This window comes from Accipiter gentilis, chromosome 2, assembly GCF_929443795.1.
Source record: "Accipiter gentilis chromosome 2, bAccGen1.1, whole genome shotgun sequence".
Lineage (NCBI taxonomy): Eukaryota > Metazoa > Chordata > Aves > Accipitriformes > Accipitridae > Astur > Astur gentilis.
In genome coordinates, this window is record NC_064881.1 from 25,631,142 (window position 1) to 25,647,903 (window position 16,762).

Genomic DNA, 16,762 nt, shown 5'->3' on the forward strand with positions numbered 1-16,762 from the left:
TACTGTTTTATTTCATCCTTATCTCATCCTTTTTCATTTCTATTCTTGTATGTTTTGTAATGTACAGAATACATTAGTACAGTAGTACCTATATATAGTTTATACATAAATATACACATATTCAGGGTGTGTGCTCAAAAATTTTTTACTGATATAGGTGCACGACCAAAAAGGTTTGGTGACAACTGTTCCCATATTATTACTGATACCAATTAATGTTCACAGAAATAGATATATGGAAGTTCATGCAGATCTTGGAAAGTGTATTTTAAATGTATGTATTCTTTCCTCATGAAGAACAGTTGTCTGATAGAAACAGAGAATATTTTACTTCTGTTTTTGTTTCAGGTGTAGTAATTCAGGAGGATGGGAGTGATGTTGTCTGCATGTGCTTCGAGTGCTGGGATGTCCCAGCCAAGATCAAAGCCATACTATTTTAGTTGCCAAATGATAATATGGGGTGGTCCATGTAAAGTGCTTACTGTCTCAAGAGATAAGGGGAGTGATTTGTGGGTGGACTATAGTGCTATAGAAAGCTGATTACAAATCTAGGGATAGAATTCAAATATTTGTTGTCTGAATCACTTGTGTTACTGCTTAAGTGTATTGTTCTGGGGACAGCTTGACTTTCAAGCATGTAAACGTTTCAGATGTTTTGTTCATATGAGGTTGTTGGTGCTTAGCTCATCTGAAATCAGACCATAAGCATACCTTCTGGAGATAGGAGTATTGATATATCACAGCTGAATTTTTTTTCTTGCCTTACACAGTTATTCTAAACTATGCAAATGTATGTATTACTGAAATGTCTTGGCTTTCTCAAAGGTGACATGGGACAAATTTCCAAAGTAATTGTTTTTTTTAACTGGTGTTATGAAATAATGCAGTCTGCCATACCTAAGTAACATTTGATAATTTGCTGATTAGTTGAGCATTTTATTTAGTAGTTGTAACTAGCATGCAGAGGTAAGTACTTTTTAATAAGCTACCTGTGTGCTTTTTTTTCAGGCTAAAGCCTAAACCTCTGACATGGCCACAGCCTCACCAAGATCTGATACAAGTAACAACCATAATGGAAGATTACAGATGCAAGTAACAGGCAAGTGGTGATTTGGTTCATGGTGATTTTTACAGGAAAACATGTATTCTGAAAAAGCAATCTTTGAAATGAGTGTAAAAAATGGATCAGTTAATATTTTCATTAATATCTTGAATGTTACAGTTAAGAATATGACTAATTTTTGTAGATGAATTGAAGCTAGGTAGAGGTTATATAGTGAGTTGGATGGCGGAGTTTAATGATCTCTTCAAATTAGAAAAAAATGAGATTCAATGCAACAGTAGGGACAAATGTAAGGAATTTTGCTTGGGAACAAATAATGGCACACATTCTATAGATGGAATACATATTGAAATTCTACAAAAAAGTTGGGTAGTTGTAGCGAACCCCAAGCTGAAAACAGGTGCAATGTTATAGTGAAGCTGGAGAAGAACTGGAGGAGATCACAAAATCTGCTAGCCCTTCAAAAGATTAAGGTCTTTGATTACGTATCAGATAAACATCTGTTGAGAATAATATAGGTATTCTGTATTGTCCTTAGGGCATCAGGTTAGATTACGCAGCCATATGGAATAATTTAGGTTGGAAGGGACCTTTGGGGATTTCCTAGTTCACCCTTCTGCTGAAGGCATGGCTGCCTCTGTAGTTGGATCAGGTTGCTCAGGGTATTGTCCAGTTGAAATTTCAGTATCTCAAAGGCTGTAGATTACCAGCTTTCCTGGGCAGCTTGTTGGGATGATAAACCACATCACTGTGAAAAAGTTTTTCCTTCTATCCAATTGGAATTTACAATATAGCATCTTGTGAGTGTTTACTTTTTTCCTTTTGCTGTGCTGGTTCTCCTAGTTCAAGGTAGAATTCAGCCATCCCAGTATCTGCTGGAAAGGAAACACAGTGGGCTACAAGCAATTCTGGAAATTTCTGATTGTAATGGGGACACTTTTTTCAATAGATGTTGAACAGGCCATGTAGGTTATGCATTTTGCTACTCATGAATAAGAACTGGTAAGGGACGTGAGAATTGGTGTCAGTCTTAGCTGCTCTTTCTGTGGGATGGCAGAGCAGAACAAAGACTTCTTGTAGTCTGAAGATAAGCAAAATGCATCTAGGTAAACAAATTTGATAGCTAATTATGACAGTATTACAGTAGTTAAAAGTGAAAATGTTACCAGCAAGTAGTTAGATATTGTGCATAAATATATATATATGCATAAATGTATGTGTGTACATATGTATGTATATAAGTATTATTTTACCATTGATAAATAACTTGAACTTTCCAGGGATCCTGAGAAATCTGGGAACCCTGAAGTAAGAATGAATGCATGACCAAGAATATATTAAGGCTATCTTGAACAAAATTTGGAAAAAACATGAGTGAGATACCATGTCTTAAAAAAAGCTGCATCTCAAGAAAGATTCATCATGCTGGATGGTCCAAAGATGGCCAGGTTATTTGAGAAAAAATACATTGTTGGATAGTCCCCCAAATAGTTATTTTGTCAAATTAGATAAGAGATGAACCTTAAAACTGATTAACCTTGTGTAAGGATTACATAACTGGGTAATGTGATTAATCATCCAAACTGGCAATTACTAACAGCATAGGTGGAACCACCTGTAGATTGAATATATATAACTGCAACAGAGTTATACAAATGACCCGTAACTTCAGATCTGTGTATGCAGACATGATCGTTCTGATATCCTGTACTGTACGGCTTCTTATGTAAGTAGTCTTGTATTTTTCTGGCACTGGAGCTTCTCTTGACTTTAAGAGATCTGGTTCAAGGATCAAAGTGGGAAGAAATCTGTACAATTTTTAAGATTAGTTTTCTGAAGGTTTATTTCTCTAACCAGTCTTTATTGCAAGATCAGAGGTATGCCGGTGGCAGTACAGGGAAAGAAGTGGCAGACAGAGGAGTGTGGGACTGTAGTATTGCTGACCTACACTGGTTTATGCTCAGATTAGTTTATGCTGCTGTAGAATCTAGAATTATATTTCAAGAACAATACTTAAAAAGCACTTTTATAAAGGCAGCAAATAGCATATACTCATTTTGTAGACAAGGAAATTCATATGGAGTGATGACTTGTTCGAGTTTGGACAGTTACAGCATGTTGCCAACAAGTTTTGCCATCAGTATTTTTTCAAATACACTTGGTGAGATATCTTGTCTTGTTAGTTCTTTTTGAAGTCTTTTGCTAGTATTTGTTACTTACTACTAATTTTTAAAAGAACTCCTAACCAAAAAATGGTAATGATCTCCTTTCTTGTTTGGGGACTAAAACTTAATGGCTTAAAACTTAATTAGATTAAAGGGGGGAAACTAAAAGGAAGCTTGAATATTATGACTAGATGCCTATATTTTAACAAATGTTGCTGTTGCTTTTAGAAAGTAAAATATGGAGGAAAAAGACAGGGAAGAAGTAGAGGTTGTTAAAGCTTAAAAATACATCATGATTTCAGATGAAAAAATATGACCCATGTGTGGAATTATGTTTTTAGTCTTCTACATTTAATCTTTCGTTGCTATCAAGGCTGCAGTTCCCTTTTATGACACATGGTGCATGACTTAGACTGAACTTTTCAAATGTGAGGGAGTTAAGTGTGCACCTTTTAATGGAAATTAAGTAAAAGTCCATGGCTAATGCCCTTAGAATCTTGGATGGTTGCATCCCGCTAACTTTGAACTAACTATTGTATACATTTCAGAATACTGTAATCCAGAAATACATGACAGACTTTTATTGTCTCCTTTTCATACAGTTTAGTTAACTTCCCCTTATTTTTGAATTAGCAAGTACCATACAGAAAAATAACAGGGAAGGATTTTTTCCAAGTGGCTGAAGATACTCGGCTTCGCTTTAGTTTGAAAGTGAAGGGAAAGAGAATCACACTGCAGTATGGGAGGAATGAGAGAGAAGGCATAGTCAGCTGATAGGTACAGCTCTAAGTCCATCGATGTGGCCTTCTGAAGACAACATCTGCCTGAAATAGAATTTAAAATGCTGGCAGTTAGGCTGCTGTTGTTTTTTATAGTAACTTCCTCAGCTGGGCGAGGAAGTGGGAGAACAGATTTGTGTTCAGGAGCACTGAGGACCTCACCAGTGATTTGGAGGTGAAGAATAGCTTCTTTGGTCATTTGCTCTTTCTTAATTGTTGAATACTTAGCTGAACCTTTGCAAAGCTGTTTAAATAGCAGAAATTTGAGAGTTGATTACTTATTTTTAACAAACTGGTGTGTTAAACCACAGGTTAACCACAGAGGTAATACAGGCAAGGAAATGAAGCTCTGTAAACAGGCTTTACTATACAGGGACATTTTGAAATAGGCCTGAACTGCATATGCTTTCATAACTGCCTGTAATTTAAAAAAAAAAAAGTCTGCCTGATAATCTCTCAGATGTGTCATACTTAGGTATTTTTCAGTTAAGGGAAGAGTAGGAAGAACAATGAGAAAATAAACAAAAGAACCCACATGATTTCCAGTGTTTATCCCTAAAATAATTGTTGTGCTGTCTCTCCAGCCCATCCTGCTAGTATGTGATGGAAGAGAATTTGTCACACTTGGTTTCAGCTATCTGATAAAGTAGCTTTTGAAAATAATAGCTACCATTTTAGCATTGACCCCTTTATGTTCAGCAGAAGTAGAAAAGGTGAGGAATAACATTGCAATGCTCTGCTTCATACATTGTGTAGGCAGTACATTTTCTGTTTTTCAGCAACAGTATGCTGTTACAGAGAAAGCCATGTATTTTGTTAGTTTCTAGTGCCAAACTGAAACGGAAAAAGAATTGGTTTGGAACAACTTTCTACACGGAATTAACTGCAGATGGAGAAATTAAGAAAACAGCAAAATCAAGTAGTTCTTCAAATCCAAAATGGGATGAGCAGCTGACAGTGTAAGTAGATTTTTTGGTTGTTTAATACTATTTATTAGGCAGACATTGCAGGCAAATATTTACTAAGCTTGGCTGCTTACATAGTTTTCTCTGGCTGTTGATGACTAAATGCAGACATAAGATGATATTTCTCAGATGAATTCTTTTTTGTCAATTCTTAAAATGTTTTGAGAATGTTTTTTGTACAGAGAGTGTTCCTTGCATACAGTTGCTATACATGGTATACTTTTGATATTTGTTAGCACTGTGGACCATTCAAGTTTTAAGATTACTCTCTAGAAGATGTTACTAATTGTAACCATGTCATTCTCAACTTTAAAAGGGAAAAAATTTCAGCAAGATAAGTAGTAGTTATGAGGAAGGTTACTTTTTCCTTTAAATTTCCTGATGAATGGATACACACGCAAAAACAGTTTACTGCAAAGTGACCTTGCAACTTATCCTAATATTTGACGTTTTTAATCTTCTTGTGGTTTAATTTGGTTTAACTGTGCTACAGGTGTAGATATACCTGAATATGACTCTATGAAGAATTGGCAATCTTGCACTGTGCAATTGACTAGAATGCATTATTACATAAGCAAGATTGTACTGCTTCAGATTTGGGTCTGGAAACAGCATAGCTACTACCAAGTGGCACGGAGCATGGGCCAGTACCTTTTAAAGCATCTGACCTGTCTGTGCAATAGCCAGCTTTGTTAGTAGTAGGAACCATGCCAGGTTCCTATAATTAACAGTGCTGGAGGGTGGCTAATGGTACAAGATACATAGCTTTGGGGAACTGTTTGTTTGGGCACACTTACTTATTAACAACAGACCTCGGCTGAAGCAATTAGGGTATTCCTGTGCCACATTTCTTAATGTTTCAGGTTTAGTAGAGTTTATTAGCCCTTTGCAATATAGCAAAACAAAATAAAATAGTCTTGGACCTGACAGTCATTTCCAGGAGTTATTACTAGCACAAGCACAGAGCTATCAGTGTATTCACAGAGACCAGATTTTCTGTTGAGGAGGCAGGTTTGATTTGGCGGGATTTGGTGAGCTGATAGAAATGAGGTGATTTGGCATGCACAGTACAGCCAGACTCATTCTGTCATCAGTATTACTTCCTTAGGATCTGACCCTTATATATATAAGGTATTCTGGCCCCCTCTTCTTCTGGCTATTGGAATGGTATCATTGCTTCAGTTACCCAGTCTATTTGAGGATAAGTGAACTCTCTGGCTTACCAAATTCCCCTCAGTTCTATGGGTCTGCCTGAGCACCAGCAATATATTGTCAGTGTGTACGTGTTTTGGGTTTTTTTTCTCTTTTCTTTGTTGAGCTGGTCTTTTAGTAAGACTTCTGTTAGAAGGCAGCCTATTCAAAATGTAAAAATGTATTTGCTCACGGGTTTCAGCAAAAAAGGTCGACGTTGTCCAACATGTTCAAGTGACTGTAAAGCTAGCCCTGTTGTTGGGAGGATGGGGCTTGTTTTTAGTATTGTTTTCATCAATGGTGATGTAACTTTCTGTATCCAATATTGAATGGATATGTGGCCTTTGACTTTTTGCAGTACAGTGATTCTACTCCATTTTTCACAGCTAGGAGCACTCTTGCGCAGTACTAGACCCTGTACTACAAACTTACTCTCCAGGACCTAGCATAGTTTCCTGTTCTCCTTCTTGAGCAAGGGAGAGATCACTGCCAAAGTTTATCATAATATTACTGTAATTGGGTCTTTTATCTTTCTGCTTCCCTCTAATTTTTATTTTAGCTTCATCATTTGATTTTTCCCCCTCTGATTTCTGTGAGTATACATTATGGTTTTATATATATTTGTGGATTCACAAATGTTTTATTAACACTTCTATGGAAAGCTGATGCCTATTGAGTGGGTTCTTCCTGCTTGCAAGTAGCTGATTGATTGCTTTTTCCTTTTTTTAAAATATTTAGTATTTTTCTTTCTAGTGGCAGACAAATATACTTACCACCTTTTCCTCCACATTTAATAATGTGAGTTTTTAGTTAGAATTCTGGAATAGTGAGGAATAGGGAAAATAGACTTTCATAAATAAAGTGAGATATGTTTTATATAACTGAGATTTGAGCTTAGTGTAGGTTATTCTGATACTCATCAAATTCCTTATGCTTTCATAGTAATGCACTTTAAGTTTGATCTTAAGTATAAATATAGTGTTTGCAGTTCTTAGTTAAAAATTTCCCCTTGCAGTACAAAAACTTCTTTCAGTTAATTAGCATCAAGAAATACAAGAAATATGAGAAAGTGAATTAAGTTCAAATACTCCTAATAACAAGGATGAATACTTTAAAATCTGTATAATTTTTAAAAAAATGTATTTTATATGCAGGAATGTGACTCCACAGACTACGCTGGAATTTAGAGTGTGGAGCCATCACACTTTAAAAGCAGATGCTTTATTAGGAAGAGCCACTGTAGACTTGAGACAAGCTTTGGAAATACACAATAGAAAATGTAAGTTATCACGAAGGATATTTTGAGTAAAGTAGAATTATTTTTACTAATCTATATATCAAACTGGCAACCAGACTACTAACTATACATGCAGTTACAACTGACTTTCAGTTGATGTCTTTACTTGCCTCTTTTAGAGATGTCTGTGCTATTGAGAGCAATTTAAATGTAACAATGGGATATAATAATTTTAAAACAAATGTTAGAGAATGAGTTACTGCAGATTAAGTAAAAGCGGAAGTGATTAAATACAATGTTTTGTGGCAAAATAATAACTAATTGGCTAGAAGATCTGTTTTAGACTTGGTAAAAAAAAAAAGTCGAAGCTTTCAGAAAAGCCATCTATGTAATTTTTCATGTTTTCCTTCTCTGGAATCACTAATAGAAAGGCTGGATATTTTCCCCTCATAATTTAGCTGCCCAGAGAGCAGTAGGCACCACTGATAAATGAAACAATTGAGAATTTCCTTTTAGTACATTAGAGATCGTTGTGTTCTATGTAACTTTTAATTGTCTTTAATAGAATTAAAACAGGTCTTCTGTATCTAATTTACTTTCTAAAATTTTTTTCATTAGTACAAGAAGATGGTGAATCCACACTTTAAATTCCACTTGAGAGTGGCAGTAGAATTCCAGCTAAACCAATCTCTAACGTTTCTCGCAAGTTAGATATACAAACCTGAGAGCTCTGTTCAAGGAGGTGGGGGGAAAGGAGAGCCAAAAAAAAGCTTCATTTTTCTGATTGTTACGGAAAATTAAAACAGAATCCAAAATCAAGTGGTGTTTCTTCAGCAGTATTTTAAAGATTCTGCCCAAGATCCCGTAGTTAAGCAGAAAAATTGCTTCTTTTTTAAATTAAAAAAAAAAAAAATGTCGGAAGAAACTGGGTTGTAATAATGATAGCAAAAAAATGGTTAATATTTTAACTATTTATAACAAAATAGTTAATATTTTATTGCTGTAGATCCAGGGGATGTAGGGTCCAACAACTTTGCAAATTCTTTCAGGGAATGGTTGACTGAGTTAGTTGTACCTTGCACAAAAAGTAATTTATGTGCAGTGTTTCTGATTTGGGCAAGTCAGCACTTTAACACACACCGGATTACTCAGTAATTCAGTGGCAGAATAACCTGATTGGTATCCTTCAGTTGTTCAGTTATTGATACCTAATCTAAAATGCAGCACTTGAAAGGCTCTTTACTGAAGAAAACGTAAAGAGGAAGTCCTCTAAATGTAGAAACTGTAGAATTAGTGCTATTACTTTATCCTAAACACCACCAGTATTGAATTGCTGCCCACACCCCTCCCAGCTTTCTTGCCAGCTCAGTTGGACTACAGCCAACTGTTGATCTGTTTTGGGGAGATAACCTGTTAAAATAGCAGAAGCTAAACCAATCACCCTTTGCAGAAATGATGATTTATAAGTATGTTAATTTAACAGCTCAGTGATAGGCTAGTTTCTTCTTCTTTCAGGCAGTACAATTTTCCAAAACGCAGATTGCTAAATCAATAATTCTGTATATTTGGGAACTTTGTGCTTGCTCTGGCGATTTAAAGTACTTTGAAATCTATTGTAATACAGCAGTGGGTGTCTGCTAGTACCTGCTGCCTAACTACACTGTCAAACCTGCTCTTTAACATCTTGGGGGGTATCTGGCAATAGCTTATGGTAACCTTCCCTGTTTTCATGTTTATTGTTCATTTATGATATATATTAAGAATGAAAAAATGCTAGTTTAATGCATGGAAGTGCACAGTGAGCTTTAGCTTGGAATGCTGTCATTGGAGGGAAATACAGTGGTATATCTTGAAAAATTAATCTTTTAATCTGAGGCCGCAAATACTAAAAGGCCTTAAGCATTTTAAACTGATTAATGTGAACTCATAGCTGATTGTGTTTGGATTTATGATGTGTAGCTTTAACTGCTGTACTAGTAATAGTTGACTTAGAGAGAATTATGGAGCATCCACACCATGTTTTACCTCTGGATTATGTATGTCTCTCTACAAATGTGTGCATTGCTTATCAGTCATACTGAATTCTTTTACTGCACCATGTAAACATTTTTTTGTATATCTCAATTATCTCAAATTATTTGGTGAAAATAGTTTCTGATTTACTTTTTGGTTACTTGAGGTATCCTCTCTGTTACTGTTTAATCCTTGGATTTGGGATCTATGAAAATGCTAGTAAGAATTTACTAAAAATAATTTTAAAAAATGAGGAGGGACTCTATGCAGTCTTTTCATTTACTTATTCCTCCAAGTGATGTTCTTTTCAGTGGTCTCTTAGAATTAGTTTTGGAAGATGATATGAGAAGTGAACATAAGCTCTGGTTGTAGAATTAGGTTCCCCGTGACTTGTGGTATTTGGATGTGTAGTTCAGAAGTTGTTTGATTTTTAGCCTTCTTATGTTATGTAAGTAGCGCATAATTTCAAAAGGGCTTAGTGGGAACAGCAAACCTGGGAAATCATTAACAACAAAGTACTGAAACCATGTGGATCCTATAGCATATCTATAGAACATACTATGTAAATGGCCAATTTATTTGTACAATAAACTCTGCTTTTACCCACAGCAGATGTAAATTTACACAGCTCTGTAGTGATTTCTATGTTGATTTGCATCATCTGAATATGTCCCATGTTCAGTTTTGTACAACTATATACATGTATCACATTTTTGTGTTGAAAGTCTCTTTTAATGTTGTTTAGAATTTAATCTCTCCTTTATCCCTTCTCTCCTTCTCTGCCCTTACCCACCCCAACTCCATTTTTAGTGGAAAAGGTGAAAGAACAGTTGAAACTCTCTTTGGAAAACAAGAGCGGCATGGTGCAAACAGGTGAACTGACAGTTGTGCTAGATGGTTTGGTTGTTGAACAAGATTCTCTTACAAATCTCAGTTCATCAGCAGCCAGTAAGTTCAAATAATTATATCAGATGGTAATATTTTGATTAAGATTTCAAACAGATATAATGGAATATTTTTGTTGAATTTGTTTCTTACTGTTCAGTAGAAGTTCAGCAAAATGGCGAGGCTGTGCATGAAAGCAGAGATGGTTCAGCAAGAAGTACATCCAGGTTGGAATTTATTTTTGTATTTTACACTATATGAAGTATATTAGCAAATTTATCAGTTGAAAGGTTTGGTTTGTTTGTGGTTTGTTGGGGTTTTTTTGGTTTTTTTTTCCTGTGGGTTTTTTTTTTTTTTTTTTTTTTTAATTTTTTGAAGGTGATAGATTTTAACTGTCAAGCCCTAAATTATGTTACCACAGGTTTTAGAAACATCACTTGTATGATAATTACATAGTTTAGCTCCAGAAGAATTAAATTTACAACTATTTTCTTCCTCTGCTGGTAGAGTCTGCTTTCCACTACTTCATCATTGCCTCTTGGATGTGTAGCCCTTTAAACATAAAAATTTGACTGATTAGGGGAGCAGTGATTCAGTGTGGTTTTGTGTACTTATTCCATTTGTTTTCTTCTGCTGTTTAAGAACCATTTATATTCATGTTTACCAACTTGTTGCAAGTACTGTCTGAATGGAAGGAAGAAGAAAAAAACCCCTAAATTACTTCCTCTTTACCCTGTTCCTTTTTAAGGTCATGATCAGGAATTTGTTTAAGAGACTTGTATTGAGTTTAGGAAGCAGTATTCAGAACACTGAGGCAAAGGGGTTGCCTGCTTTAACCTGAAGTGGCAAGAAAAAGGCTTTGGGATCAATTTAGATCTTTGTTCTTGGCTTCTTTATACCAGTTCAAGGACTGCCTGGAGAGAAGTAGGAGTAGATTGTTTGCCCCCTCAACACTAGTTAATCAAATAGGTCAACATTCAGGTCAATTTGATGTTACTGGCCTGCTCATTTACCTTGCAGTAAACCCCTTTCTCTTTTAAGTTCTTGACACCCAATGGAGTGAAAAAACATACAGTTGCTATGCATTTGAGTGACAGGGACACATTTGTCCTTGTAAGCTTGATTTGATTATTTTTTTTCAATATGTGGAGGTTTATCTCTGTTCCCCCATGGGTGCCCAGTATGAGGGAAGTGAGGATGAAAAGTTGCTTCTCCTTAGTTTTTGTTAGAAAGGCTTGGGACTATTAAAAGTGATTTGAAACACATCTGCATACCATTTTGAAACAGTAGTAACAATCATTTGTTTTCATTCAGCTATTGTTGCTGGAGGTGTGGCTTTTACTGGGATCCTGCTCTTGATGTTGATATTTTGATTAACAGCAGTTTTCCATACAACTATCCAGCAGTTTTGATCTACAGTTTTAAAATTAAGAGATGAAGAAAAGTTTTAAGGTAGCTTCTGTGCATGTCTTTAGGGAGCAAATTGGGTTTGTAGTCTAGAGTTGAAAAGGGATAAGACTTTAATTCTCTGTTTATATTACTCCTTTGGAGTTGGGTAAGGTAGCATGGAAATGCTGCTTCTTCCTTTCTTACTCTGCAAAGTGGGACTTCTAACAGTTCTCACGTTTTTTGACATCTGTTTAACTTCTCTTTAATTTCTAGCCTTTACTCCTTGATAAGGTGGGGAGTTGGCATTGAATGTAATTTTCACAATATGTGTCTCTGGTGTGTGGCTTTAAGCATTTTGGGATAGATCTAATTAAAAACAGCATAATTGAACAAGGCTTTCCATTCATAAGCCCTTACGCTACATTTATTTCCATGTGGCCTTACAAACACAGAGCTGCCTGTGTGTATCTGTCCTCACAATGTCCCATCCTGCCTATGCATAGAGAAGGTAATCTTATTTTCCTTTTACTGAGGGAGAGGTTTTTTTACTTTCTTATGTTATGACTAGAATAATTTTTGGAGATATGACAAACAAAGCCAAGTGTTCCACTTGCTTAATGAAAGGAAAAGTTTTCCTGCTCCCTGCACTTTGGAAGGGTCCCTAAGGCAGCTTTGGAAGATGTTGCAGGCACATCAGTCTGCCCAACTCAATTCCAATATGTCATTACAAGTAAAGGATGAAGTGGAAATGGAAAATCTTATCTGTTTTAAGTATCTGAAATCCTCAAAACCAAAATTTGCCTTTTGTTCCTTAATTGTTTTGGTCTTGCACTTGGCTGTTATCTCGGCTGCAAACACTGTGCTATAAACTGTTGTCAATTTACTTCCATTTCTTTGTTTCTTTAGTGTGATGTAGTGTATGATTTGGTTTATTTGCATAACTGTTTAACATGTTGTTTGTAGTAACCTAAAACGATCTTTTATTTTTACCAAGATCTGCTTGTGACATTTCTAATGGGATAGACAATCAAGTACCTTCCAACTCTGTAGTACAGAATACATTCTGTATAGAAGCTGTTAATGGAGACAGCACACCATCTCCTACTCACGTTGCAGCCAGACCCAAAAATACACCAGTACCAAAACCACTTGCAGCTCAGCCTGTCAACAGCACTGGTAAGAATGGGAAAGTTATGAGAACGTGTTCCATAAGGCTTTTTTATCTGGTTGAAATGTACCTGAAGCTGAGCCACTCTTTCTATACATTTTTTTGTTAGATTTCAAAAATACTAACAGGATGTTTCTGGGATTGAATTTATAATCTTGTGTGTCCACTTCTGTGAATTTTTCTGGAGTAGATCCATACTTAAATGTACTAACTTTCATATTTTCCCATCAGTTCTCTGATGAAGAAAGATATAAAGCATCCAAAACTTCAATTTCTCTGTCCCAGATGACTAAACCATATTCCTGGTTGTCTGGAGGAAAAATCAGAATTCTTTCACAATTAATTTGAGTAGCTGTAGTTAAGTTTCTTTTGCCATTAGATAAATCTGACGTTTAGTGCTGTCAGGGAACTGCTGTGCTCTGAGTTGAGATGTGTTGAACACTCTCCTTGCCTTCCGTTTTTTCAAAAGGTATGCTATTTCAAAACAGGTATTGGCAGCTACTAAATTTCATTTTCCTCTTAAACACAAAAACTTCAATTATGACTACAAGTAACATTCAGTACAGTAAAACAAGTGAAAAGAAAGTCTTCCTTTATTTTTGTTCTCCTGAAAAAACTTTGCATCTAATAATGACTGTGCTTTCTAAGCACTTTCTGCCTTTTCTCGGCTGTTTAAGAGAGATTACAGTGATAGCAGAGAAAAAAGATAACCTTATATAGAAATAGGCAAGCTGTTAATAAAAGGTAGAACAGAGACTGTCAAACTTTATGTAATAGAGTGGGAAAAGTGGGTATGGTGGGGAGATAGCAGAAACAATTATGAACTTTAAAAGATAATTATTAAATTAGGCCTTCTCTGAAGCTTTTCTCTATTTGGAGAACTTGAATTTGATTCCCCTGTCTTTTCAGTTGAATGCCAGAGGGCATATATGTTATTTCGGCACTGCTCCCTTTTTCTTCAACAGCGAAGAGATCCATTTGAAATCTGTATTAGGATAGGGTAATTGCAAAAATAATTGATTTGTTCAAATAGTAATATTGATGAAATCATCACTGAGCTTGCACTCAGGCACTGATACAACCATTTTCAACTACTGTACCAGTTGGTGGAGACTTTTTTAAGGCAAGGCTTAAAACAGGTCTCCAGCATTTGTTGATGATAGACTTTTCTTCCCCCCCCCCCCACTGTTGTGCTTAGCAGGATTGTAATTTCATGTGATGTTGCCAGAATTGCTGCTTTAGATCTAATTGGTGAGGTAATTGGCTGATGTAATGTTTTATAGATCTGTTTTGGAGATCAGTTTACTAAAAGAGCTGATGATTTGTCAGTTATTTTGCTCCTAACTTTGTTGTATAGTCCTGTTCACTCTTTCATGTGAATGAATTGAATGTTTGTTTTTTTTTAATGAAAGCTGAAATTTCAGTTGGCTTTTTTTCCTATTTAAGTAAAATTATTGCTAGTTAAAGCAGAGGTTTGAACAAACTTCATCAGATTGTCTGTAGTTTTGATTTTTAATGTCATGCTTTACATTTGCTTGAAATCATATAGTCTTGACACGTAATGTAGTTAACCTCTTTTGTGTGAGCTGGAAGTAGTGATGTATTACACTGGAATAGTTGTGTTCAAAAAGCAGTGCCTTTACAGATCTTACGAATCTGCTGCTGCCTATAAAATCATGCTTATCATTATGGATATCAAGAAAATATTTATGGCCCAGTGGAATTCCTTGAAGAGACTGACTCATTAACTTAAGTACAATGCTTATGGCAGTTTTATTGTTTATAATTCTTTGATCTGCTTTTCTGACCATCTGGGACAGCAAGAAATTGCTGACATCATATACATATTTCAGATAATAAGTAGAATCTAGCTATTTTTTTGTTTGTAAGAGTATTATACAGAATTAAAGTAAATGAACTCTTTAAAATGATGAAACAGCATTTTATGGGCAGTAGTCTAAGGTTAAATTTTGCAAATCTGTGTCAATAAGGTTATGAGTATAGAGCAACTGAATTGGCCTCAGTCCTTAGAACTGTTAAGCTGATACTATGCTGGTAGATAGAAAATTACTTGAAGTCTGTGTTGCGTATTATATTTAGTCTTATAGAAAAATATTCCAACTCTAGAAGAGGTACAAACTGATGAGTTTAAATAAAATTCTCACTGTCTGGTGTTGATCAGTGCTGCAGAAAATGAAAGCTGTGAATGATGTTGCACTGCTTTTAATAGGGCCTTGACTTTTAATGGGGGTCGTGCTGACTGCCGTACCTGATTTTGCTTGTCTAAGACAAGATCATCTTGTGCTGATATACTGTTTTGTTAAGCTCTGCAGATGATTGGTATTGATGTATTGTTGGCCAAGTGGGTTTGGGAGTAATAAAGCCTTCTTAGCGTCCTTTTCATGCTAAATACATGCCTGCTTTAAACCTTTTATAAGATTATGATTGCTTGAGTTGGATGACATTTGTATTGTTCTTTAGAAGACAGAAATTGATGTACTTTGTGATTCTTGAATAATTTTCTTTAGTCATTGAAGTATGTAAGTTACATAAGCCAAATACTAATTTTTATATTTTAATCCTGCTTTTGGTGGGGGATTTTTTCCAAGTCATACACAGGTGGTTGCTGCTTAATTGTAGGGTTCTGTACCTCAACTCTGAAAAAAGGGGGAAGAAAAATCTGTAAGAACTGCCTCTTAGTTTTCCAAATTTTGTAAGAGTTACATATCTCTTAATATTTTTCTTTCATGTCATACGAATCAAGATTCTTTTTTGAAGTTGATGTAGTTTCAAAGCAAATAAAGTGATCTTGTTTTCTAGGAAGCAGATGGATACCTTTTGCTAATCTAAAGAGTAAGGTGTAATGTTGGGTTGACCAAGACATGCAGAAACTACCTTAGCAGGGAAGTATAGAGAATGGCTTGCAGACTGTAAGTTTTAATTACAGCTTTAACTGAGGCAGGTGCATTGTGACTTTCTGTCATCTTAGACAAAAATGCTGTTTATGGCATATAGGTGCGACTTAAATATATTTGTTCTGTGTTGTTTACTCTAAAACTCGGTCATTTGAAAAGTAAATAAATGTCCTCAGATTCTGATACACAAATGTTATTTCCCATTTCTCAGTTAATGGCGAGTCATCTGCCTCTGCACCAGAAGCTGGTAATTCTTCTGTCTCTGAGGCTCAGATAGGTTCAGTTGAAGCTCCCATGTCTTCAGATTGCACTAACACTACAGCGGAATCTCAGTCAACAACAGAAGCAACTAGTTGTTCTGAAAGCCACACTTCTGCATTACCTGTTGTGTCTGCTGGACTAGAACCTACAGCTGCAACAGACTGTGCTCAACCTAATGCTAGAAACAGTATAGCAGCAGAAGCAGCAAAACCAAGGGAATCCTCCTCCACCTCAAGTGCATCTGCAGAACCTGTAAGACAGCAGCCTGGTAATGCCAGCACAGAACCTTTGCCACCAGGGTATGTGGGCTTGATTTTAATGCTATAATGATGTTTTGTCTGAACATACATATAAAGAAACAGATATTTAACTCTATACAGGGATTGCCAAATGTGGGTCTGTTGGCTGTGATGGGGTTATTTGATCTAAAATGGGGTTTGTACTGCTGCTATAACTGCCTAGTAGCTCTCGTCCCAGAAAGTAACAAATGATAACTGATTTGCTGAGATGGTATTGTGATCTAAATAGACAAACTCTTGGGCATTATGGACGTGAAGACTTTTCATTTGATATATTCAAACTTATTTGGGTCATAATTTGTTACTCCTTTGGTTCTTAGACTGTGAGAATGTAGTAGGGGTCAAAATACAGAGACGTGAAAATTAATAAAATAGTCTAGAAAAACTTGTAGGTTCTTTCTGTGTAACAATGAGATCAGTAATGTTATAGAT

The 16,762-nt window shown here is 35.7% G+C and overlaps 1 protein-coding gene across 7 annotated transcripts in view; it reads left to right on the forward strand.

Annotated features, from left to right (window-relative positions):
- WWP1 (WW domain containing E3 ubiquitin protein ligase 1) overlaps nt 1–16,762 on the forward strand; it is a 64,192-nt gene that overhangs the window by 26,151 nt on the left and 21,279 nt on the right. For 2 of the 7 annotated variants that reach the window (XM_049819085.1, XM_049819077.1), the window contains 7 exons: nt 1,009–1,099; nt 4,828–4,966; nt 7,318–7,442; nt 10,224–10,361; nt 10,459–10,525; nt 12,682–12,863; nt 15,982–16,330. In XM_049819085.1, coding sequence (XP_049675042.1) covers nt 1,030–1,099; nt 4,828–4,966; nt 7,318–7,442; nt 10,224–10,361; nt 10,459–10,525; nt 12,682–12,863; nt 15,982–16,330 — 1,070 coding nt within the window. In that variant the 5' untranslated portion in view covers nt 1,009–1,029. Of the gene's footprint in view, nt 1–1,008; nt 1,100–2,361; nt 2,512–4,827; nt 4,967–6,722; nt 6,756–7,317; nt 7,443–8,980; nt 9,112–10,223; nt 10,362–10,458; nt 10,526–12,681; nt 12,864–15,981; nt 16,331–16,762 lie in introns of those variants that run through there. The other 5 variants (XM_049819092.1, XM_049819101.1, XM_049819110.1 and 2 more) reach the window with 5 other exon arrangements.